This window comes from Oxyura jamaicensis, chromosome 19 (assembly GCF_011077185.1).
Source record: "Oxyura jamaicensis isolate SHBP4307 breed ruddy duck chromosome 19, BPBGC_Ojam_1.0, whole genome shotgun sequence".
Lineage (NCBI taxonomy): Eukaryota > Metazoa > Chordata > Aves > Anseriformes > Anatidae > Oxyura > Oxyura jamaicensis.
In genome coordinates, this window is record NC_048911.1 from 1,272,800 (window position 1) to 1,297,963 (window position 25,164).

Consider the following 25,164-nt stretch of genomic DNA (forward strand, 5'->3'; position numbering starts at 1 on the left):
GCCCAGCTACCAGACCACATCTGAGGTATCATCCCTCCTGCCCCCGCTCATCACCCTCTGGTGAGAAAGCATTCAGCTGATCGCCAGACAGCACCCTCCAAATTCAGCTCCCAGGACAAAATACATCTAGACTCAGGATTCAAGACTGGCTAATTACACAAAAGGGAACACACACACAGCCAGAGCTCGATTCTGGCACAGCTGCCATCCTCAGCCCAGACCATGGGCTTGTCTCTTCGGGGACTTGCAACTAATGAGATAAATGTGACACTCGAGAACATCCTCAGGGGGATTTGAGGCTAACCAGCAACAGGGAGAAGCTCTAGAATAAGCCTGTTGTGCTGAGGTTTTTGCCAAGCTTATTCAGAACCTGAACTAACACCAAAGGAAATCCATTTTTGCACAGGCTGGAAGACCTTTACAGCTCCTCGTGTGTTCTAAGAGGACGATCCTAGGTTTTATTTCTAATGCTCTGCTCACACCCTGGCCAGTCTGCTTGCAAGCAACTTTGAGTCCAGTAAAACTGGATTTCCAAAGCAACAACTGCATGCACTGTGAGAACTTTTACTTTTTTAAAAAATTACAATGGTGAGACCAACATAATATATCTTTGCTGGTGTCATGTACTGAAATTCATTGAAATTCATAGGCCAGCACCTCTTCTTAAGCTGACATTTGCCCACTTCCAGTTTTCCATCATTACCAAAAGCTTGTTTCAGACACTTGTGCCCCTCCCGGTACCAGGTGCTCAGCAGCAGAGCGCACATCAGCCTGCGGACTCAAGGCAGCACTGCCAGACACAGGCACCGTGCCAGTTTACAAAAGGGCAATACCTGGCCTTTTACATCAGAAAATAGCACAAATTGGAGAAAATTCAAGTAGACTGCAGTTGATCCCTCACAGTTCCCTCTTTGGTAGGCAAGGAACACTCGACTGGTAAAGCACACAACACCAGCTACTTGCCAACACCTGTAAACTAAATAGCGCAGGTTACACACTGACATTTTCCCCACTAAATCCTGCTATTCTCAGTTAAACAGAGTTTGGAACTTGCTTGCAGGATTTATATCAAAATACCATGAATCAATAGCAAAAAGAATCAGATCCCTTACGGTTTTGTGTCTCAATTAGATCAATGGGATATCAGAGTAAGAGGCATTTTATGCCCCATTAAATCATGCTTGACTATGTCCCATTAAATCATGCTGACAAAACTCTCAGGAAGTTTTGCCTTACTAACATATGGCATCGGGGGGTTAAGTTAAGGACCTCTCTGAGCTTTCACTGGGAAGTGTTGCTTGTCCTTCAGTACAGGAGAATGGGGTTTCATGGGGTTTTACTCCATCCTTGGTCGAGCAAGAAGGCAGATGGGTGCAGAGAACCTGACACTACCTCACTGTGGACACTTGCACCTTTCTCAATCCAAGATCTTTATTTTACACAAAAGCCCAGCTCTGCAATCAGGAGAACACACAAGGAAGCACATGAACTATAGCATATTTACAGGGGGTATCTTTCACAGTGACTTCTTTATGCAAGAAGCCATTCAGAAACAAATGAAGGATGAGGAGGGGAGATGGGGGGGAGGGAAAATATGTCTGAGTTTATGCCGAACAGCTTGCCATATGTCAGGCTGTATTAATCAAGTCAGCAAATTTTAAAACAAAACAAAAAAAAAAAAAATCACATTTTGATACTATGCCTGTCTGCTGCAGGAGGCTGCCTTTGAATCGTCTGATCATTTGTTTTATGCCCACCACATAGCTGTAAATCTACTCTTCAGCACAGCAACTGAGATTAGGATGTTTATTGGCTGCGTGGGTGACAGAAAAGGGATATCATGTCATTTACTGCTCCGTGATCCCACAGCAGAAAAATAACCTGGAATCACAGCAAGCGCTCCTGGAGCACAGGGAGGCCACAAGATGGCAAGTGGCATTTCAAAGTGCTTCTCTGCTCCGTGATTTAACGTGATCCACTCTGTTAATTAATGCACATCAACTGGCTCTCAGAGCACAAAGCTATTTCCATCTTGCACCAACCACCTTGAGTCACACTGTCCACTATCAGGTGGCTGACAACCAACCTCAGACGGCCTCGGCACCTTCACTGCCCCAGTACAAACCGCCACCAGCACACCTCGCCTGGAACACGGACAGATCCTAGCGCAGAGCAGGCACCCATCAGTCGCAGCAGCCTGATCCTTCAGCTCCAGATTAAGCCACGCTGGCACAGAGCTAGCAGCAGATCTGTATGCCCATGCTGTGACTCGATACACTGCGTGTGGTGCATCTCCTAGGGATGGCAGGTGCCATTAGGTAGCACCTTTCACAAATAAAGCAACAACAACAACAAAAAAAAAAAACACAATTTAAGACAATAACACATCATATTCTTTCAAAAACCCTAACCATGGAGAACAGGACTGTCATCTTGTACTCCAGAAAAAAAACAGACATTAGCCCACAGAAGAAGTCCAGGAGCAGCTGGACAGCCGGGCAGCTTGCTCTGCTCCCAGGGTATTTTCCCTCTCCAGATACAAAAAGCAGAAATATTGCTAGTGCTGAGATTCAGTAACCACTAATCCCAGATGCTGCATCGAAGGCTGTATTCATCACTGACTCTAGAAATTATCTGCTGCATTTCTGATATGCCTCACTCAAGTCATCCACCCCTGACAGCACACGCATCCATTTTCCACAGAACCTCAAATCATTAAGACCATCCTTTTTTCCTAATTTGTCCCTGCTGTACTGTCTCCGAGTCCTTCCTCCCCAATCCATATATAAATATGCCTACCAAAATTTTAAGTGAAGATTAAAAACCATTAAGCAGAAAGTATAGCTGTTCTCATTTCTAGCGAGAAAGCAGAACTCCATAAATCTGAGAAGTCTGCTTTGGATGGATGTGCCCTGGGTCCCAAATATGCCCAGTGTTTTAAGGGTAATACTTGGATCTAGTCAAGAAGTAGGCTTCAACAGGCTGTCTGAAAATGATCCATCAGTAACCTGAATTTCCTAATGATGTATTTCTAATGAATCATTCCTCATGCCTGTAAAGCACCACAGATCATCCAGCCTGGAGCTGTCTGAAGCCATCTCTCCAACTGCACAATGAGGGTGCAATAAAACGCAGAGGTTTTTGTCAAGATCCAGACACAAATGAGCTGGAGGAAATATCAGGTGGTAAAGAGATATTAGGAAAACCATCACTGAAGGAAAAGTATCTGTTGCTGCAGACACAGAGCCCTGATGATGCTTTTAATCCACAGTTTTAAAGAAAGCAGAGAAAAACCTAACCTCACACCCCCTGTGCCTTAAGACACAAGGTCAAAACACTCACCATCTGCTTTGAGAGACAGTTTTGCGTTGTACAGGACCAGACACAACACTCTTGCCAGGAGCTGTTTTCCTCCAGGCTGGTGCTACCTCAGAAATACCGCAGGCACATTCTGGAGCATTCACAGAGCTTCTTCTTGCAGATCTGGCTATTGTCCATTTGGTCTGCAAATGCCCCAAAGCTGGTCTCCGCAACAGCCTCGTCAGCACAAACCCTTCTCCAGAGGTCATTTCCAACTCTACACTCCACTCGGTAGATCCTCGCTGTACGGGATGCAGGTGCATCAGCAAGTGAAGCCAAATAAAAGGTGTTAAGAAATGCCAACAAAAAACAAAATCTTCATGTAAAAGGAAGCACTCACACATGCCCTGCAGCACAAGGCAAGCACCACACAGGGTTCCTGGGCTAGACCACCGTGCCCAAACCAGACAGCAGAAGCCACATCAAAGCCTGCTAAGAGACAGCTGCATCTTCCCCCAAGCTGCATTGTTATTTTTCAAACACGCAGGTAACCGGTACCTGAACAGCAGCAAAAATTGAGGGAAAGCCAGAGGCAGTGCAGTGATACCTGTGCGGGGTCCCCCACTTGCCTGCCCTTGATTTCAAGACCACCCAAATAAGCTGCAGTTGAGGTTCCCAATCCAACACAAACCTGCAAGCCTGCCCAACAGGCACACAATGCTCCGGTAGGAACCCCCTGGGCAGCGTGTCCCAGCACAGACCATCAGGAAGGCAAGTCATCAAGACAAAAGACATGCAGGGCAGAAAGGCAGCAAAGGGAATCCAGCCACCGTGGGCCAGGCTCAGGTGCCACCGCTGCAAACTACAGAGGGACGGTGCAGCTCCTGAGCCTGTGTCGCAGGCAGGGCAGAGCTCAGCCTGCCAGAACGGCCGGCAGGCACGGGAAGCATTCGGGGAGTCACACTGCATCCATTCACCTCGTGCCATGGCACACATCCTGCCCCACGCCACCACCAAGACAGCCAGCCGCCTCTACGCACGTAGCATCCTTGTATGCATAGAAGCATCTCTTTTCAGTGCCCCACAAAACATGGGAGAGGTTTACAGCATCCTACATTCAATAACCAAGACGAGCTAGAAAAACTTTTTATATACTTTGTGTAGTAGGAAAGGCCACCAGCAGGCTGAAAATCCCCACGACACGAGTCCTACCCTGTGGGACAGCACCAGATAACATCAGTTCCTATTGATTTTCAACGTCAGTGCAACGTGACTGTTGACATTAAGAGAAAAATAGCACACCCTACTTGGAGGCTTACCTGCGGTGCTGGCTTTAAGTTTCCCATTTCCACCACAGCAGGAACGGTCACTACTTGACAGATGAAGAGGTGATGCAGAATAATGCATGCAACTGCCCAAAAATGAATTACCAGCAGACCAGGAACTTAAAAGTCTGCTGTATGACCTTTCTATCATGTTAGAGTAAGTTCTTTTCCTATTTTCCCCCTGCTGATGCTCAACCCTCCCTGGGCTGCCCACTGCTTTGTGCCCTCCCCTCACCCCTAAGGGGGAGCGTTCCCCATCCTGCTCTTCTAGCACAGAAGGCCAGGACACCACGCACAGCCTCTGTGTTGGCAGGCAGGACAGGCAGGCTCTGCACGGATGTCAAGTATGAAAAATACACACTGGAGAAAAGGTCAACACGGTAACAGTAGGCTGCTGTCCTGAACAATTTAATTGGTCTGACTAATGCCTAGCACAGGAAAACATTAGGCAGCATCACACAAGGTAGGTTTTAGAAGCACACGGAGCTCTGTTGCTCTCTACATAAGGGATGCATCGATGGCCACAAGCCAGTGCTGGACTTGCTGTGGTGGCTGCCACAGGCAGAGGGTCCCAGCAGCAGAAGCCCCCTGAGCTAGCCTTGACAGCTGTTCAGGTATGCTGGTGATCGATCAGCCTATCTAATGGCTACGTCACCATTAGCTTTGACTCCACACCATTACTCATCTCTGTAGAAATGCCCTTTAGGTCTATTCAACACACCATTCTCCTGCACTGCACAAAGGAACAGAAAGCACATCCCTTCCACATGCCAACATCAGGAACCAAGGAGGAGGGCAAACACCTGTGCCTGAAGAACAGCCCCCATCTTTAGGGCTCTGTTGCTTCTGCATCCTATGAAGTTACCCCTGTAGATACTAATGGGGGTCTCTTCTAGACCCTCTCCATCTCTTGTATGTGATCAGCCATAATAAATAGCCACGAACTGGACAGAAAGAAGTAGGCATGAAAATCCATGCTAGTTGCAAGGTTGCACAAAATGGGCACAACCCTGTTCCAATTTGCCTGTGGAGAGAGACAAAGTAGGCAAAGATTTTAGTGGTTTTGATTATGGATACCACAGTTCTTCATAAAAGATCTCAATGATAGCTTTTTCACAGCTTTCTTCCTCTCCTACATATTAAAGTGGCTAGATTTTCTTCCTCCCTTATTTTTTAATTCTGAGCACTGAGTAGTTCCCAAATCTGGCTCTTAAAGTTAGTTGTTAATCATTTCTTTGCTGGCCATCACACAAAATAAATCCAGCTAACGTGCTTATCCCTTGCTGACATTTCATTCTCGTATAAGGCTTGAGGGTTTGAATATTTAAATAGGCAAATATTCTTTTGATTAGTAGAATAAATGATTCTTGTTACTTATGGCCCTTAAAAACAGTTAGGCTTGAAAAAGTACTCAACTATGTTGGCAGAGCTTTTACACGATTTTGTAGATTTTCCTACAAAACGTGGTTTAGCACAAGAGAGAGTTCAACTTAATAAGCTCGTGTATTTTTAAATACATCTCCTACAATGATATATATAATTGCAACATTAAAGCAAAGGTGCATAAAAGAAAACTGGTTTAAAATTTCTGCACGTTCAGTGGAATTTTCCCCTAAATTACTATCACATAGATTGCTATTTTGCTAAGCTCTTGTAAAGCCAAGCAGGAGCAAACATTGTCTTGCAACTAAAGGAATCATCAATACATCTCTCAGTGCACAGGAAGCTCTGATCCTTTAGTTCCCAAGGCTGCACTGTCAGAGCAATCCCCATACAAGATATGCTATAAATTTCGACCCATTATCCAGAGAGGGTACCAGGACTGTTTTGGTGTAGCAGGGTCCCAGCAGCAGGTTAACGTGGTTTGGCTTACAGTCCTACAGGCAGCCTTTGGGTGCCTCTCACCAGGTATACACCTTTCAGAACAGTTCAGGTAATGACATCCACTGTCTCTGCTTCCTGCATAGAGCCCCTGGGCTCTTTGCCTGCTCCTCAGCAGTCCCACGAGGACAACATACAGCATGACAAGGTAGGGCTAGACACAGACCAGTACTTTCATCCCATGGGGCCACGTTGCAAGGAGGCAAACGTACCTCCCTTGGGACCAAGCCTGGACATCCCTGGACACCACGGAAATCCACAGAACTGGGGATTCTGAGGTCCGTGGAGTCTTCAGGAGAAGGAGCCTGCTCTCCTCTTAACTAAGACACCGATAATTTAAGCAGTACTTGATGCCACTCAAAGTTAACGTTATCATCTCTTTAAATGAGGGAATCAAGGAATTAGGTGGTGAACCCCAAGACCACAGGAGGTCAGTGGGACTCAGCAACAAAACCCACAGGTCCCACAGCACTGGCTCTGCCAGTCTGTTGACCTATCTGTAATCCCAGGCAACACACAACAGACAGGAAGAAAATTTAAGGTTTTTGTCAGTTTGTTCGAAAACGGTCTACTCCAAACAGAGCTGAATGCTGAATATTGTCAAAATAGGCACGGACTGAAGGAACAAGCTTTGAAGACTGCTGTGTATAGCGTTTTACAAAGACAGCTATCACGTCATCAGGGCGAGAAGCACCCTGACCTCCTGTGGGGTACGGATCCAAAGCAAAGTCTGCTCTTGACTTCACCAGCACCGTGCTGAGCAGCCCCTGCGCCTGCACCGAGGAAGGAGCGGCACCGTGCCAGCCAGCATGGCAACGCTGACTCTGCTACGACGGGGCAACCAAACCCTCCGCATTACAGGCTTCTAAGTGCTCAGAGGTCACAAGATGAAAGGCAGTAATGTAAAACTGTAAATTAACAGTGTATGTTTTGACACCCTCTGTTAGAGGTGTCAGCTGCTCATGTAGCTGATCACACAGACACAACACTGGATGTGGCTAATCAGACTAAGGCAGAAGTCAAAGCTTCCTCTGAGGTCAGCAGAGAGACACTGGCATTGCCAAAGGACAATTTACTCCACCTCTCCAAGATATGGGTATCTTGCTGCCAGGTGTAACTGATGCTGCTACTTTTGGGGTTCACTTACTGGGAAGTGAACCCTCGCCCTGGCAGCATCTCTCAGGACAGCGACTTTGGGGCAGCAAGCAGCCAGCAGCCTCACATAAACAGCTTCACAGCTCTGCTTTGGTACGTTGGTATGGAACTGTCACAGCCATAAGCTTCGCCCGCCAAAATTAACATTCGACCCTTCCTATATGGCCTTACCTTCAGAGCTTCTTACTAGAATAGATCTCATGGAAACTCAAGATTTTGACATCCACTGTATGTACTTAGGGCAGTGAATAAGAAAAGTGACTAACACTTGTGGTGCCTTAAACACCGAGTGGAACAATGCTAGTGCTCTAACAGGTAGTATAAAAGTGATAAATTTAAAAGAAATAGCTGATTTTTAGAGATAACTTTTCTGGGTAATAGCAGATCCACTCTGCTGACTGGTTTATGAACTGGCAGGATGAGGAGGATTTAAAACAACCTCTTCCGTTATGTACAGAAATCAGCTCCTAAGTTTACATAACCTGTCAAAATTGGACCAGCTCCAGCAGAGGGGTGTTGCTCAGCCCTGCGTGGCGAATTTCTGCGTGGTGAAAACTGGACAGGGGGAGCTCTGCAGCCCCGGCAGGAGCCTGCTGGAGCCAGCACCACCACAACCCTCCTGCACAGCACAGACTGCTCACGGAGGCCATGACCACCTACCGCTGGGTAACAGACGTGGGCCACTTGGTTTGGGAAAAAAAGCAAGTCAGAAGCCATACCAAAGAGATGTAAAATAAAGGATGAGGTTGATTTAGGTCTGCATTTCTACTTGTATTCCATTTTTGGTTACTAGTTAACTGAATTCAACTAACTGGCTAAAAAATATTGCTGTCCCGTTAGTGGCAGGGGACATGAAGCGTGGAGAGGGTGAGAAGCTTCTGGAAGACTGGAGAGACATTTAGGGATGAAGCTCAAAAGCAATGACCGGCCACATTGTCCGTAGTCTTGTTTTTCATTAAATAATTGTTTTCTGCTGCAAGAAGCACAAGAGGCTGAGCATACACTCCAACATGCCAGAATTTTCTCTCTATTCCACAGATAAAGATAGACACCACCACTGCTGTTCTGTGGTTAAATTTGCTCCTGGATGATGAATTTTATACTCTTACCGGCTGCACTCCCCACCTGCGGGGGTGGGGGGGGGGGGGGGGGGAACCACACACAAAGAAAGCACAAGATAGACAACACTGGGAGACAAAATTGACAGGCACAAAGTCCAAGCATGCAGAAGAGAGGTAATCCAGCTCACGTGGGTACAAAACACAACACCTTTCACAAGGCTACTGGGCAGCTCAGAGAGGAATATAATCCAATACAGCCAAACACAACCTGAACTGCTACAGGGTTAAGAATCAAAAAGCTTATCTGTAATTTTTAACTAGGAGCTGGAGGTGGTATAGTGAGGAATTTAAAGTGTGCCCCATAGTTTAGCTATCAGACCTTTTTTCTTTTTTTGATAAGCCTATTCAATGCCTGCCTTTATCTACAGACATCCAAATGACAACAGGTTCACAGCTATCTAGCACAGCCACTTTGGAAAAGTCTTTTACTATTACTTAAACCCAAACAACATGATTTAAGACTATAGATTTGTTTGCTGCTGCAACTGAAATACTAACAGGAGGATCTAAAGGCCAACACATTGGAAGTCAGCTCCTTTCTCACCCTGCCACATCCAACAACTCCCAGAGGAGACAGAAGCACAGTGCAACTTCAGGCTGTAAATACAGACTGGCTTATTAGGTACATATCAGGCAGCAATGGCTATGATATATTTGCTGTGAGCAGACACCAAAAAAAGCAGTAAACATGTATGGAAATTCATAGTGATATGTGGTCCACACCTTACCAATACACACTTGTCGTCTATCTATACGCAACCAGAGGTTTGGGGCCACATCTGATATTTGCTAAAGATTAGCAAACACCCAAAAGCCACAAAGTCAGAAGATTCAGGAGTCCTCTTCACTTTCTTCTTCACCTTATGAATGTTGTTTGGCTTTTGTCTTAGGTCTTGTGGGAAGCCAGTAAAACCCAACACACAAAATCATCTCCCAGCTGCACAGACAAATTCAACACATTAATTAATACACATCCAAGACTTGACTTTTCTTTTTTTGCCTGCAGCCGGCAGCTAATCACAGACCCTCTCCCAGCCCAGCACATGCTCTGCCTCGCCACAGAAAACTGCTATGTACTTTGTATCAATGCAGCTGAAAACCTGGGAGGTAAATTCTTATATATCAGTGGTGCACTGATTGGATTGAATGATTCACTGAGGATCGGGCTGCAAGGCACCGTGACTAAAACACAATACATTTTAAATCATGTTACAATCTTCTGCTGTCTCCACGCACACATTGTGTGCACCCAGGCAGGTTGAAGCGTGCTCAAGTTCCCTTAATCCAGCCAAATTTACTGCTTCTCAGCTTTTACTCGTATACCCGTATCGGGTTCTGTCTTTAAATCTCAGTAGAAAAACAAGGACTTCCATATCCTTCTGAACTGATGACAAATAATTCCACAAACTAGAGCTATTGACTTCGAACAAGCTTCATTCAAGTTCCGTTCACAAAAATAAAGCTTCACCAGGAAATGAATTGATCTTCATTTGGCTTTTGTAAAGATTATGAACAAGCTTAACAGAAAGCAAGTGTTCAGACTGCTATTCATAATGCCACTTCCTAATCATGCTCCATTCATTGATTGCTTATTTTAGGTCCTATTTTGCTGATTCAGTTGCACATGTCTTCTTGCAAAAAAGAGATTATCAATATTAAATCAATTGTATCTACCCTATGAAGTACATGGAATAGAAAACCATTTTCTATTATTCAAGAATTTTAAAAGACATAACGCTGTCTAGTACAGTTTTATGCTTACACATTCAGAGCACAGGATTCTCATAAATTGTATTTCTGATCATTAAACTTCTAAAACTCATTGAATTTCCTCATGAAAGGTTTTTCTTTGTTTGTTTTTAATTCCTACCTTGTTTCCAGTAACTACTTCTCAGAAATGTTGTGCTTTATATATATATATATATATTTTTTTTTTTTACAACTGGGGGTATCAAAAACATGCATTACAATTTATATATTTAGGTACATACAGGCATTTTAAGTGCACATTACTTACTCAGCAAGTTCTAACAAGAAATGATCTCCTAAGTTGTAAAAACAGGATGTGCAGAATAGGATTTATTTTTGTGACAGGCTCTTGCAATAAAGTTATTAGGTTCAGACATGTCTAAGGGACATAAAAGCCAGAGCCATTATGAGTGTCACATCCACTTACCCATCTCTCCCCATGCACAGAAGCTATTGCACATAAATGAAGAAAAAGAGTCATTGGGAGACCCTCAGTGGAGGATTGAATGAATGGCCCCAACTTGTGGACAGTGAGGAGGAGACAAAAGTAAGGAATTTTTAAGTTATTTCAACAGATTGAGGCTTTGTGGTTGACCATCCTCCAAAAACATGCCATCGACTGCAGGACGGACTCACCCATCTCCCCGTGTCACTCGGCTCTGCCGCCCATCCCTGTGCCCTTCCCAGCCAGCTGCACACACACTGCACTGCCTTGGATGCTGGAGACCTAAACAAACGGCTTCAGGACCAATGCTGGCAGACAGCGGTGCTTGACTCATTCCTCTGCCTGCCTTGGCTGTGCATATACAACCGATTCAAAAGTTCCCGAGGCAACAGAAAAGCTCTCTGCAAGACAGACAGGTCGGTAGCACAAACACACAAGTTTTGTTTCCTTTGGAAGGCAATTTAGAAGAAGCATATCCAAATCTTAATTTGGTTCATTTATTTTCATAAGTCAGAAGTTTTTCTAACGCAGGTATTTTTCAGTGCAGGAGTTCAGAAGAGGGCAAAAGCTGGTTGTTAAACTATACTAATGCCATCCTCCTCCAAAGCGTGTGCTTAATACTTATGTTTACACTAGTAAATGTTTTATGGCACACTTCACATACATTAGTCTTCCCTGAAGCATCATGTTCCAAACTCAGAAGAATGGGGAATAATTCTGTAGTCAGGAAGGGAAATTTGACAATTAGTGGAATCCATTGCATAAAAAAAAAATATTGTGTATACAAATCCAGGGTCACAGCGTTTCTAGATTACACTGATGCAGAATAACGATACTAACAGAATCCCATAACAGCCACTGAACAAACTCTGAGTTACTTTCCCAGAAGCACTTTCTTACCAATAAAGTTAAAAAAGATGCTTGGGACTTCTAAGCACCAAAGGCTTTTGACAATTTGACTCCATGCAGAGCACATGTAGCTGTCAGACAAACCCCACCTCAGGGATCTTTACTTCAGAAGAAAAAGAAAGTTGTTCTGTGTCTCTATCTACATCCAGAATAAAAGGTAAAAACAAACATTTCAGTAGGAAGTTAAATTAATCAGCAAACACCGAACACAGCTAGAAAAGCATGTCTTTAGAGACTTCTCTTGCCCAGTTTTCAAGAAAAACAGCTATTGGAAGTCCAATACCAATCCCTGCATATATGCATACTGGGATACACTAAAGAATAAAGATCAATACCAGTACATATTCAATAGTGCAGTGGTTTGTATCAGGGCTGGAAAAGCAGCACTGGGATAAAGCAGCCAGATGTGGGGCTCTTCCCTGTCATGAACTGTCCCGAGGCCCACGGGAGATGCTGCCGGGGCTGGAGGTGCCAGGCTGCGTGGAGACCGGGCGCCTGCTCGTCACCTCTCACGTAGCTGATGAAGCTGGGAAAGAAGAGCCACATCCTTTCAACTCTGAAGCTGGATTTGCTGCATTCACAGGTATCTTCCTATGCCCACGAACCTCACATCAGAGAGGGGACAGATCTGGCAAAATCTCAAGCGTTCCTTTGGAGAGCACAAGGAACATGTGCAGCCTGGCAGGCTAAAGATGTGTAAAGCAACACAGAGCCCTAGAAGCACACAGAGATTGGACAGACCGGGCAGGATAGCATGCCTGGGTAGAAAATATCCAGCAACCTGTCTCTGAACAGCAAAGCTGAACCCTGTTCTGAGGAATGTTTCCTTTACTCCAGAGCCTTGACGCTGACGGCCACTACTTGGTTTCTTTACTTTCTGTCCCAGATGATGTTCAGGTGGCATCTTTCTAAGCATTGGAATGTGTTACTTTGTCCATGCTGAAGCCACAAAATGCCAAGGGCAAGAGTTTTCACACAGTGCTGGTTCAGACCACAAGTATCTAGTACCAGAATGGCTCAGCCTGGAAGGGCCAGCAGCATCCTGGCTTGCATAAGGAACGGCGTGGCCAGCAGGTCCAGGGAAGTGATTGTCCCCCTGTACTCGGCTCTGGTGAGGCCGCACCTCGAGTACTGTGTTCAGTTTTGGGCCCCTCACTACAAGAAGGACATGGAGGTGCTCGAGTGAGTCCAGAGAAGGGCAACGAGGCTGGTGAAGGGTCTGGAGAACAAGTCTTACGAGGAGCAGCTGAGGGAGCTGGGGTTGTTCAGCCTGGAAAAGAGGAAGCTCAGGGGCAACCTCATCGCACTCCACAGGTACCTTTAGGAGGCTGTAGCGAGGTGGCGGTTGGTCTATTATACCATGTGCCTGGTGACAGGGCAAGAGGAAATGGAGTAAAGTTGCACCAGGGGAGGTTTAGGTTGGATATTAGGAAGAACTTCTTTTCTGAAAGGGTTGTTAGGCATTCTAGATGATTCTGTTGGGTTGTTAGGCAACCTGAAGGGTTGTTAGGCAACCTAGATGATTCTGTGATTCTGTGACCTCACAGCTCACCCAGTTCCAACCCCTGCCATGGGCAGGGACACTTCCCACCAGATCAGGCTGCCCAGGGCCTCGTCCAACCTGGCCTTGAACACCTCCAGGTAATGGGCATCCACAGCTTCTCTGAGCAGCCTGTGTCAGTGCTGAGCGTAAGAAAAAAGATACACCCCTAATTCTGTTGTTGCTTTTGTTCTTTTTTTTTTTTTTCCCTAGAGATGAAAGTATATTTTAAGACACTCCCATGTACTATTCAAGCAGGACCTCTCATCTGAAACACCATCATGGCTTTTCTCCTCCTTACATGGCCTTGGTTCCTTGCTAGTTTTTCCTTCGCTTACTTGAAGAAGAAAATTAATACATCCTGCCTCTTCCTTGCTATTGTTTGTAGACAGGATTACAAGAAAAGAAAAAGAAAAAAAGAAACCCTTTGCAAAAGCTTGTATCATGCACACAAAAGAAAAAGCTCATTTCATCTCCTTGGTCTGCAATAAACGGCAAGGACTACTGTTTCTCAGCAAACATCACCAGTGTTAATTCAAACAGTTTGTTTTTGTCTTTTAAGCACTGTCCTTCTCCTCAGACGCATTTCATCAATCCTGGCTAAACACCCTAGGGCAGGACATGACTAAGCAACTTGCATAATATCACAAGTGTGTGACTCCAGAAATGTTTCAGCTACTAAAGAAACTTGAGGAAACACCAATAAGGAGCTCCCTCACTTGCTACAATATTTGCAGATCTCAGCCACACTTAACAGGAAAAATACGCTCGTTTGAGGGGGGAAGAAGAGGCAATAAACACTTGGTTTCAAGCAAATCTTGAGGGAGCTCATATACCTTCCAGTTTGAGAAGGAAATGAGATGATGCACACAATGCTAGGTGCATGAAGTACAGGGCAGTCTTCTGCACAAGTCATGAGATATGCTGAGAAAGTATCACATTCTAGTATCTTGGTACAAAGAGAAAAATCGAGATCAAGGCACCTGCAAAACCAGGTCATTTTAGTTATTTCCACTATGGCAGAGACCTGCTTTTCTTCACAAGAAGATAAATACTGTAGGACACAAAACCTCCAGATCTTCCTGGCCCCGGTTGAGCCTTGTGGCACAAACCACTGCCGACCTCAGCATCTTTGTGGAAGGCAGAGACGGCCAGCATCCAGACCAGGACCAGAACATCTCAGGTCCAGCATAAGAGAGATGCGAAGGCAGATCTCACAGGCAAGGGACTGAATTACTGATCTCCATGGTCCATGCTCCTGGATACTTCTGATGTAACCAAGTCATATCTGCATTCATGACTGTCCAAAGCTGTATGCAATTTTGAGTATTAAAAAAAAAAGTTTATTTGTCTGGTTTTTCAACACTCCTGTAATCTAAGTGGAGGCTGAGACCCAAGGAACCCCCATGGCAGAGGCCAAGGGACTCTATGGAGGTGCAAAGAGACTTCAAAGGCTGCAATGCCTCCTGCTACAGCAGTTTCTCCACCCCAGAACCTGTTCAATCACTAAATAAAAATAAAGTCACAAACAGGACTAGTTCCTTTAAGTTGTCAGAGAACAGCCCAAAGTCTCCTTTATAACTCTGTCCTTCCCACTATGCCCCACTCAAAGAAAGAGCCTCAACCAGGAGCTACACAGAAGTCTCTGGCAATAAAACCAGTTGAAGCCAGATGGTGCTAAAAAGCCCAATTGCTCCCAGGCTCCCAAGGAAGGCAGCTACAGAAATAAAAGGGTGATTCAGCCACTTGAGACACTTGAGTGTAATGGCTCTGACTCAACCCCCAGACACGCCACTGGGAAAAATTAAAATTGAGTCAGTGATATATAACTGTTTAATCTTCAGCAACTGCTTTGGTGATGGTTGAGCTCTGCCCAGCACAATGCTCTGAGGCCATGTGGACCAGCTAATAAACGCAAACCTTTTACCAGCTGCATGCTGTGAAGCAAACAAAAGCAGATCATGCTCCCCAGGCACCACCATCCCCTAACCCCTCAATGTTTTCCCATGCTCTGCCTGAGCCACATACAGGAATTAAAGGCAGGCAGTGGGAAGAGGCAGGGGTTCCTGGCTAGGAAACCCTCAAAACTGCTGAAGACTGAACTTGAAGAAATTACCCATCAATTGCACAGTTTTTCCTCCTTACTTTAATATCTTGTGTTGACTTGAAGCTTGCTTGCATGAGAACAGCTGCTCAGAGATTGGCAGCAGCAGGAATATGTCATCTTCACACAATGATTCAATAGTCCTCACAATTGTGGGTATTATTTTTCTTAAATCTACTCCTTAATCCCATAATGCCATAAAACACCACTGAATCAGAGCTTAGCAGGATTCCAGAGAGGAGCAGACTTTTAAAGCGATAATGAGAACTCCACATTTATTTTAGATAGGATAGAGAAGAGAGAATAGAGAAGAACGCACCAGATGGGCAGATTATTTCATAGTTCTCCTTAATATGATTTCTTCAACCTGAAGTATCTGGTAATTCTACTATCAGAGATTAGATACCGGATAAGATGGACAGCCAGGCTGATCTAACGCAGCAATTTTTGTTCTCCTGCTACATATAAGAGGGGCTCCCATTAAATCATACAACACAGAATAAAAATAGAGGTGCATAAAATCTAGTATCAAAGTGGGAAATGTTAGCAGCCTGTAGGATCCCATGTAAATATGCTTCACATCCAATAAAGAAAACAATACATCATCATAACACACACACGCCCCAAAACCTTCACAGGCAGGCAGAAAATGCTGTGAACTGATCAAACAGAAATCTCACAGACCAGCCCCATCCTCCCCAGTTGTTGCAGGAAAACACGGACAGACAAAATATCTCCAGCCCGTTTTTGGAAGATTTGTGTAGAAGCTCTGTAGTCCACTGGCAACACCTTAGGTACTTTTGGAACAGACGTAAGTCTCATCTTAAAGTCCAAAAACCTAATCAAGCTAGCTAGAAGCACGTTGCTTATGGCTATCTTGTACCCCTGCTGACTCAAACTTAGGGACCCTTGCCCCAAAATACTAGTTCTGGCTTACTTTAGCCAAAGAATCAGCTTTGATGGGGAAAGCAGAATATTTCCCTGACTCACTCCAAAAGCACTCCTTCCTAGTCAGGAGAAGGCCAGGATCAGAAACAACATAAACCAGCTCAAGGTCTGACAGGCACAACTGCCTCGCAGTATCAGCACCGCACACGCTTTTCATATATCCATACAATCAGCAACACCTTTTCAGGAAGCCATCCAATGTAATGCCCAGTACTGCTCAAGGGGGGGAAGAGCAGAGGAGATTTCTTACCTTCCAGCCCAGATGAGCAGCCTCAGCTTTTAAGTAAATAAACTGCATTTTACAGCCACAATTTGCCGATCAACTACAAATAGACATCACAAAGGGAAGAATCCTATCTTCTCCGAAGCTTCTCTGAGGCACCCTCCCACACCCAGCACCTCCTGGAGGGTCTTCTCCAGGGCCAGCGGCCTCTGTCCTTTCCACTGCTTCGGGGAGGGACTCAAAGGCCCCTAGCTGAGACTCCTGATACCTCTTCATTGCCAACATCTGCTTGCTGATCACCCTGAGCAGGGACACCTGTGTCTCTGACCCCCCTCCCCCTCCTTAGCCACGTTGACCACAAGGTGCAGAGCATTGAAATGTAGTGAAACTATAAAATGAGTCATGTTTCCCCTAAATCTCCCTTTGCTTTAGCCACAGTCACAAACAGGAGGCAGGAAAAAGAACCACGAGGTCTGACCCAGCACAGCTCAGCACTCAGGAGAGCGACACTTGATCTCATTCATCTTTTTGTTTTAAAAAAATAGAAAATTAAAAGGACTTAATCACAAGAGTGACAGCCACTGCTAGGAGCAGCCTGCGACCATCGGCATTCCGGACATCGAACAGCCTTTAGTGGAACCAAATAAGCCTCACTATTATATTTAAAACTAATACATGCTTTGTAATGCTTATCAGCTGGAGGGTTTTCAACAGTTTTTCCCACTAATGCTGCAATTTCAAAACCATTTAGGCTAATTTCCTTTGACTTGAATCTATTTTAATCAGAGACCAGGATACTTGACTTAAATGGTTTGCATTAAACCCTTCATAAAATCAGCCATAAAATTGCATGCACAAAATAGCGAATGGATCTTGAAGTCAGAAGCAGAAAAAAGCTGAAACTTTTCAAATCTTCCAGCAAAATCAAAACCTATTTCACAACCAGACCAACTGCTCTCTTACACCACCAAGGCAACTGAACTCAAAATAAAAAAGCAGCAATAACCAAAACACCATCCTGAAGATCTTACATAGATAAAATACACTAAGTTATGCAACTGCAGTACCCACAAATTCTCTCCTCCAAAATGTTAGTCTAGCTCCAAAATTACGCATATTTAATAAATTGCTGTGTCTGCTCTGTCCTCTCCACCACCCTCCTGTGAAATGACTGATAGTGGTACTGAGGAAAATACAATGCAAACCTAAAAATGTCAGAATTAATCCTTTTCTTCCCCAGAAGATCTGAAAAAACATTAATGCTCAAATTAATTCTCACAAAGTAATGCCGGCTCTGCTAGAAGTCAGAGTTCTAGATGAGAAATGAAAATAAGAAGCTCAGACTCAGGTAACTGCTAGAGAAGGTCTCACTTCAAGGATTTGTCATTGTATAGGGATTTGCATATCATACAGCCAAAGGTGCAATTTCTACCTGCAATTCATTTTGTCCAGACAAACCGTACCAGCAGAATTGGAGGCTGGGCCTCCACTCCTTTGAAAATACATCCAAATATTTCTGTTGTCAGTGGCTGACAGCCTTGGAAACTATGAGTGGCTGCTTGAAATTCATGCAGCATGCAGAGAAGTGAAGGAACAAAAGCTCTCCATGCTCTCACATCGTTAACAATTTGCGAGGATGCTGGAGATATGTAGCTGCATCCCCTTGCCGCATGATTTTCAGTGGTTTGCAGATGCCAAGCAATAGCTTTGCACCACCCTAATGACACAGACATAAGACACGTCTTTTTCAGAATCTAAATCTCTCTCAGCCATTTTATTTTTATTTTTTTTAATCAGAGCTATCACTCCAGCCTTAACAAATTGACGCTTTCCTATTCTGAGGAGCACTTTACTAGCCATATCTAAAATTAACTTTCATGAAGATAAACTTACAGTATGTCTTCTCTCGCACTCTTAACAATGATTTGGCATCTCATTTAAAGTGAGATGGTGCTTAGTAGGTAATCACCATCATCACCACCACCTTAAAAGGTCATCTGGTGAAACAGTATAGAGAGCATATTGCCACTGGGATCCCTTCACAGGCATCTGCACAGCAGCGTCACTGCCAGGAGATAGCTGTTACTTTTTCTGCTCAGTATTTTAAGCCTTTTCCCATGCCGTCCTCCTGCCACAGCAGTGCCAGAGGGTTACAGCGCTCCAGCCCCCTGCCTCGTAGCATCCCTTTGGGGACAACTGAAGCCAACAGGAGATCCCCCGGCAGCACTGCAGCAGGACTGCGCTGGGAGGAACGCGGAGGCAGCCGGAGAGCCCCGGAGGTCTTGCAGGGACATGAAGGAGCTGACAGAGGAGGAGGGAGGGTGAGTCCTAGCACGTGTTTACAGTATAATAAACACCACAGGCCAATAGCTCAGTAAACAGCTCTTTGCTGATGAGGGTAGATGTGAGCTTCTGACCACATTACTACCACCCAAAATAATATATTGCTTCAGGGAAGTAGAGAGAGAAGAGTGGGAAGAAACCAGCCAGATTTTTTCCCTGATAAATTGTCTTTATGAACAATCCCGATTTCAGCCAAACTGCATTGGCTGCTCATTACTGAGCATCGCCTGGCGGACAGCAAGCAGGGAAGAGCAAACAGTCTCGCCCAGGAACATGAAAGCAACCACCACTCCTGGCTCTTGGGCAACACCTCCTTCATGAAGCAACTGGTACTTACTTGGTTGGACGATAATCTGGTATGGAACGATCCAGTGAAATTTTCTCACTGAGGTAGGAGTTGTAGCCGTATTTCTCATGGGGTCCCTTAGCTTTCTCCTCCTCCTCAGGGGACAGGGTGGCTGGAAGCCCACCTTTGCCACGTCCACCATAGCCTTCAATGAGACCAAGTGACTTGGACAGACCTCGAGAGAAAGAAAGCCACCGTCACTGTTAAATTCATCACTGTTAATTCCAAGCCAACAAAGAAAGAAAAACAATCTGAAAAGCCAGTGTTTTATTTTGGATTTCTGAAAACATTTCCAATTCTAGATCTTTGGTCTGACGCAGGAAGGAAAATGATTCAAATTTTGAAATTCTTCATGGCTCAGGCCTACTGTTACCAATGCTTTACTACCTGCATCCAACCGATAACCTGTCCTAGGGATCTGTGCATTTATTTAGTTGTTCAGAAGGTTATTTAGACCTCCTTCCCACTCTACGAGATGTAATTACATATAAGGTTAGATGTCCCCAGGAGAAGCATAGGTTGAACACAGAATAAGAATAAAATTGGGTTGGTTAACTGCCAGCTGAATGAATTTTTGCTCAGTATGAACACTGAACAGCATACAAATGCTATGGATTTAAAAACAATTTCCCCTCAAAGCTTCTTATCTTTTAAAGTATAGCATTCCCAGACCTTTATCAAGTGGAATTATTTATTTATATCTGCATAGCTCAAGGAAATAGGTAAAGTTCAAAATGAGCTGCACACAAAAAAAAGCTATACTGATGATTTGGTGCTGATTGTGGCAAGCCAAGTTCATGCTCATGTTATTATTTATTACACAGGACACCTGGAATTTTAATATTTTTCATTAGCAGAGACTCACACTTTTCTTTGTCAGAAAACAAAAAATCTGATTTTTTTTTTTTTAATTAAGACACCAGGATATATTACTTTTTGTTTTAATGGCAGATTTCTGATTCTGAGAGCAGAACGGACTGTCCTCACCACTGGTATTTATGAAAGGACAGCAACCTTCAGGTTGTTCCCTGGGCACGGTGGTCCAAGCGTGTGGCCCAGCTCCCAAACCTGCTGTGGATTTCTGTTGCCCCAGACCAAACGCTGCCTGCCCATCTACAAGATACAGATTTTAACACTATTTTCCTTAAAAAGCAGTATTGCGAGGCAGTAAGAAAATCACCTATGAATATAAATCACAGTTTGAAACACTTGAATGGAAATTATTATTATTCCTTCTGACAAGGTACCTCTAAACAGCCCTCCCTGCTAGAGAGCTTCTGAGAGTTGATGGAGTCTCTCTGACCGCACGGGGCTTGATTAGATTTTATCCGAGGACAGTACTAACAAATCAACTGCGAGGAGAAGCTGACTGTGACATGGGGATGGATTACATACCCAAGCTGCCTTCTTCCATCTGTAAGCTCAGCAGCAGCCCGAGGAGTGCACCAATAAAGATAGTTAAGGGGAAGCCTTTGTGCCTGCGGAAGACCAACAGACCACTCTGCAAACCTAACCCCAAGCAGCGGGAAGGAGAAGGGTCAGCTCACTTCCAAATAGAAGAGACACCAGTTTCCTTTTGTGGCAGCGTCCAGGGTTTCAGACAAGGACTCCAAAACAACAAGACCAATATTTTTATTTTTTTTTTAATATTTTCACAAAAAGACAATTCTTCTGAAACACCTATTGCTTTATCAAAAACACCTTTTCTACTCAGGAACAGCATACCTGCCAATGCACAAATTCCCACAGAGTACCCTAGATCATGTCCTGCTTCTTGTTACTCTAAAAAGATAAAACATCTTCCTTAGTTGCTCAGCTGAGGGTTTTATCACTAACAGATACATTACAATGGAATTCAGTTCATAAATTCAATTCCTCCTCCTTCATCTACCCTATGAAATGTTTCTACCAAAACCTATCTGTAAGAAATCATCTTACTGCCTGGCAATTACATTTCTTGGCCAGAAAGACTGTAACGCAGAGCTATAAAGTCCTTTCAAAGCCTGCCCTTACTTCCACTACAGGTATCTCCAAAATCTACCAGCTGGCTTTAAAAGCTTGATGTTGCTTTTCTTCATTCGTTTCACCAGATTTCTCACTTCCCAGTGCTTTTGCTACTGGTGCTTTGGAACTACACAGTGGCCAGAAGGGCTGAGCAGAGGTGGGGGCTTTCAGAGCTGGGCGAGGGCTGGCAGAGGCTCTGTGGACACTGGACCCAGGCACAGGGCAACGGTACCTGGGGTTCCCACCCTGTGGGCCGTCAGAGCTGCTAACATCACAGCACCACGCTCTGTTTGAGGCAGGTTTGACCCGGCCGGCAGCTCAGCACTACACAGCCCTTTGCTCATTCTCCCTACCCCCCCTCCCCCAGTGGGATAAGGGAGAGAATCGGGGGGGGGAGGGGGGGGGGAAGTGAAAGCTTGTGGCTTGAGATAAAGACAGTTTATTAGGACAGAAAAGAACGGAAAGTAATAATAATAATAATGTACTACTACTACTACTGTGTACAAAACAAGTGATGCACAACGCAATTGCTCACCACCCACTGTCCGATGCCCAGCCTAGCCCCAAGCAGGCTGTCCCCCTAGCCACCCCATACTAATTGTTCAGCATGACATCCTATGGTATGGGACATCCCTTTGGCCAGTTGGGGTCAGCTGTCCTGGGTCTGTCCCCTCCCAGCTCCTGCTGCACCCCCAGCCTGCCCGCTGGCAGGACAGAGCGAGGAGCTGAAAAGTCCTTGGCTTGGTGTAAGCGCTGCTCTGCAACAACTGAAACGTCAGCGTGTTATCAACATTATTCTCATCCTAAATCACGAACACTGCACTGTATCAGCTACGAGGAGGAAAATTACCTCTATCCTAGCCAAAACCAGAACAATAAGCTCAGGTTATTATCAACTCATTATATTTTTTTTTGCACTCAGACCAAGGCAGCACCTCTCGCAGAGCTCCCTACTCCAAGTCAGCAGGGAAAGACCCACCCCTCCAAGGCTTCCACCACCAGACCTGAGCCAGTCTCCAGAGGTGCTCGTCTCTGCCTTGACTGAGGTAACTGGACTCCCAGTTACCTCAGTACAACACCTGAAGTGGGATGGGAAGAATCCAGCTCTCAGTATTCAAAACACCAACAGCCACAGGAGCTAGCTATACCAGCTCATCCTGCATTGCTCAGCCTGGTGGACCTGAGCTAGGATTAGCAGCAGTAGGAGGTGCCTGGAGTAAGGACATCTTTGCCAAGGAATCAGGCTGGCTACATTGAAATTTGCAGGCTGCAAAAAAATTGGCACTCTCCAGCGAAACTTTCCATCCTCACCCACCAGCAGGGTATACCGTGGAGGACAGGGTGGGAACTGCTGGGGAGCACAATGACGTCCTCCTCCCCTGCCCCTCTGTAGCCTCATTCCAGAAGAAAGATATAGAAGAAGAAAGATATAGCCTCATTCCAGAAGAAAGCATGTTTCACCTCTCCCAAAATGCAGTCAGGGTGCAGGCAGAGTAAAAACAGACCTACCTGTGCCCCTGCCCTCAGCTGTCACAAGGTAGCAGGCTCTGCTGGGACATCTAGGTCCTAGCAAAACGAAGCGTCTGTTATTGCAGAGGCACCAGAGAAATGCCAAGACATGACTTAATATTCAGCAGCTTTGACTGACAAGCTTATAATGCCATTAACTGCTTTCTTCCAAGATTGTGGTCGAGACAACTAAACGCATACACATACCAACATACCAGCGCACATTTCTCTCTACTCACTCATTACGTTCCCCTAAGCTTACTTCTGCATGTAACTTCTCTGTGTTCCATGCCCATGCTTTAGCCCTTCTACTACTACGAATCCTGTCTTGGTAAGCAGAGGTAAATCCAGGTCCTTTAACCAAAGGCATCAATGAAGGTGATTGATTCGTATGCGCTGGGCAGGGCAATGCCACGAGGCCACCAATGCCACTCCCTACCCAAAACAGCAAAAACACCCGCAGGGACAGTCACAACTCCCCAGGGCAATGCAAGTGGGAGGATCGACGTGTGTGCTGGTCAGCATGTCACCCTCCAGCTGAGGCTCTCAGAAGGGTTCAGCCGTACAACTGGAGCATCACTTAGGTTTATGGCACTTAGATGCAAGATTCAAGTAATGTTTAGTAAGAAAGATAATTCACATCCAAACAGAGAAGGAGGAAGTTGGTTTCCAATGGGCTGAAAAGGTGCCTCAGAAGAGGCAGGACTGAAAAGAAACTGATAGAGCAACCCTCATCCCATCAATCCATTCATTTGCTCGTAGTCATTCAGTTTTAGGGCTGCACAAAGAAGGACACAATCCCACAGTCCTTACACATCTTTGACAATTTCAGAAATCAGCCTCAGCCCAGAGGAAGCTGTTCCTCAGCACAGAGCATCCTGGGATTTGCATTAACCCACAGCCAGGTGCACAGAAACACCCCTGTGTTTCCCAGGAGCGAACCTTTCAGATAGGGTTCCCGCATGCAATCGTGTCCCCTCCTTTCCTTGCTCCCCTTCACAGAATCACAGAATGTTAGGGATTGGAAGGGACATTTAAAGATCATCTAGTCCAATCCCCCAAATCCTGTCTTCCCTGATGCTCTCTGAATTGCTTTTCCAGTCCCTGCTTGCACAGACAACAGCCTGGTCTGGATACTGGTCACGATGTGCAGGGTCAACAGATTCAGGCTCTCCTAAGGCAGAGAGGCTGTGAACACCCAAAATCCCCCCCCCCAAGGGGTGTCTGGTCACTGTGCTCCCAGGTCACCACAGCTGGGACAGCCCGGGACACCCCTCCGATGCCCAGCCAGCAGAGCCAAGCAAACTGCTTGGGAGCTTAGAGCTACACGTGCAGGTTCCTGGCGGTGGCACATGCATCTTCTTTCGTTTTCTGTCTGCCCTTCACAGCCTGCATGGAAACACCATTTGGTTCTCGAAGGACCAGCAATCTCTTGTACCATGTTCAAATGGCGTAACGCTGCAAATGAACGATTAAGCACCTCTGGTGATGCAGAAACAGAGACGAAATCGCCTCTGAAGCCGGTCGCTCCCAACACACAACTGTCCAGGGCTGGTTTTCAGCACAGCCTTTTGCTGTGGCTTCTTACTAGCAACGTGCTTGCAGCATCTTTGCTCTTTTAAAACTTCCAGCCCTCTGCCAAACCTGCTTGAAACGGGCACACAGTGCCAGAAATTACACACAGAGCAAGAAACAGCAAGAGCATGATCGAGTCAGCTTATTTCCTTGAAGAATTGGGCTAAGAAGTAAAAACAGTCAGAACCCTTTCCAAGTCACAGACCAAATCTTTTATCATTCTGGGCAGGCACCAAAGCAGAAGTGCTGAATTGCTGCCAAAACATCTTTCCTGATGCCTGCTCCAGCCTATCTATAGCGATAAACAGCATTAAGCCCCCACAAAAAGCCTGATCTTTGGAGGCTCCCTAGTGAATTTTGCAAGCTCATGAGATGGTAATGGGCTGCATCTAGATTAGATGCCCCGTATGGATCAGAGCTCTGAACACTTTTGAGCTTCAGTCATCCTTAAGCCACATTCACCCAACAAGTAGCTTAGAAATGAAAAGATGATTTTTCTCAAAATCTCCTAAAACATCTGTACTTTGAAACAACAGGAGTGCATTGCTCGTGCTGCAGGAATAGAAGTAAAAAAAAAAAAAAAAAAAAAAAAAAAAAAGACACCACTTATACCTGCTAATATTTGAGCCCCTCCTGCTGAAAAGGCCAGACACTGGATTCCCTGAGGGCTGACAAAGAGTTGGTTTT

The 25,164-nt window shown here is 45.2% G+C and overlaps 1 protein-coding gene across 1 annotated transcript in view; it reads right to left on the minus strand.

Annotated features, from left to right (window-relative positions):
- GALNT17 (polypeptide N-acetylgalactosaminyltransferase 17) overlaps positions 1 to 25,164 on the minus strand; it is a 206,133-nt gene that overhangs the window by 130,027 nt on the left and 50,942 nt on the right. Inside the window, exon 2 of the mRNA XM_035342923.1 lies at positions 19,381 to 19,564. Within this exon, the coding sequence (XP_035198814.1) occupies positions 19,381 to 19,564 (184 nt within the window). The remainder of the gene's footprint in view (positions 1 to 19,380; positions 19,565 to 25,164) is intronic.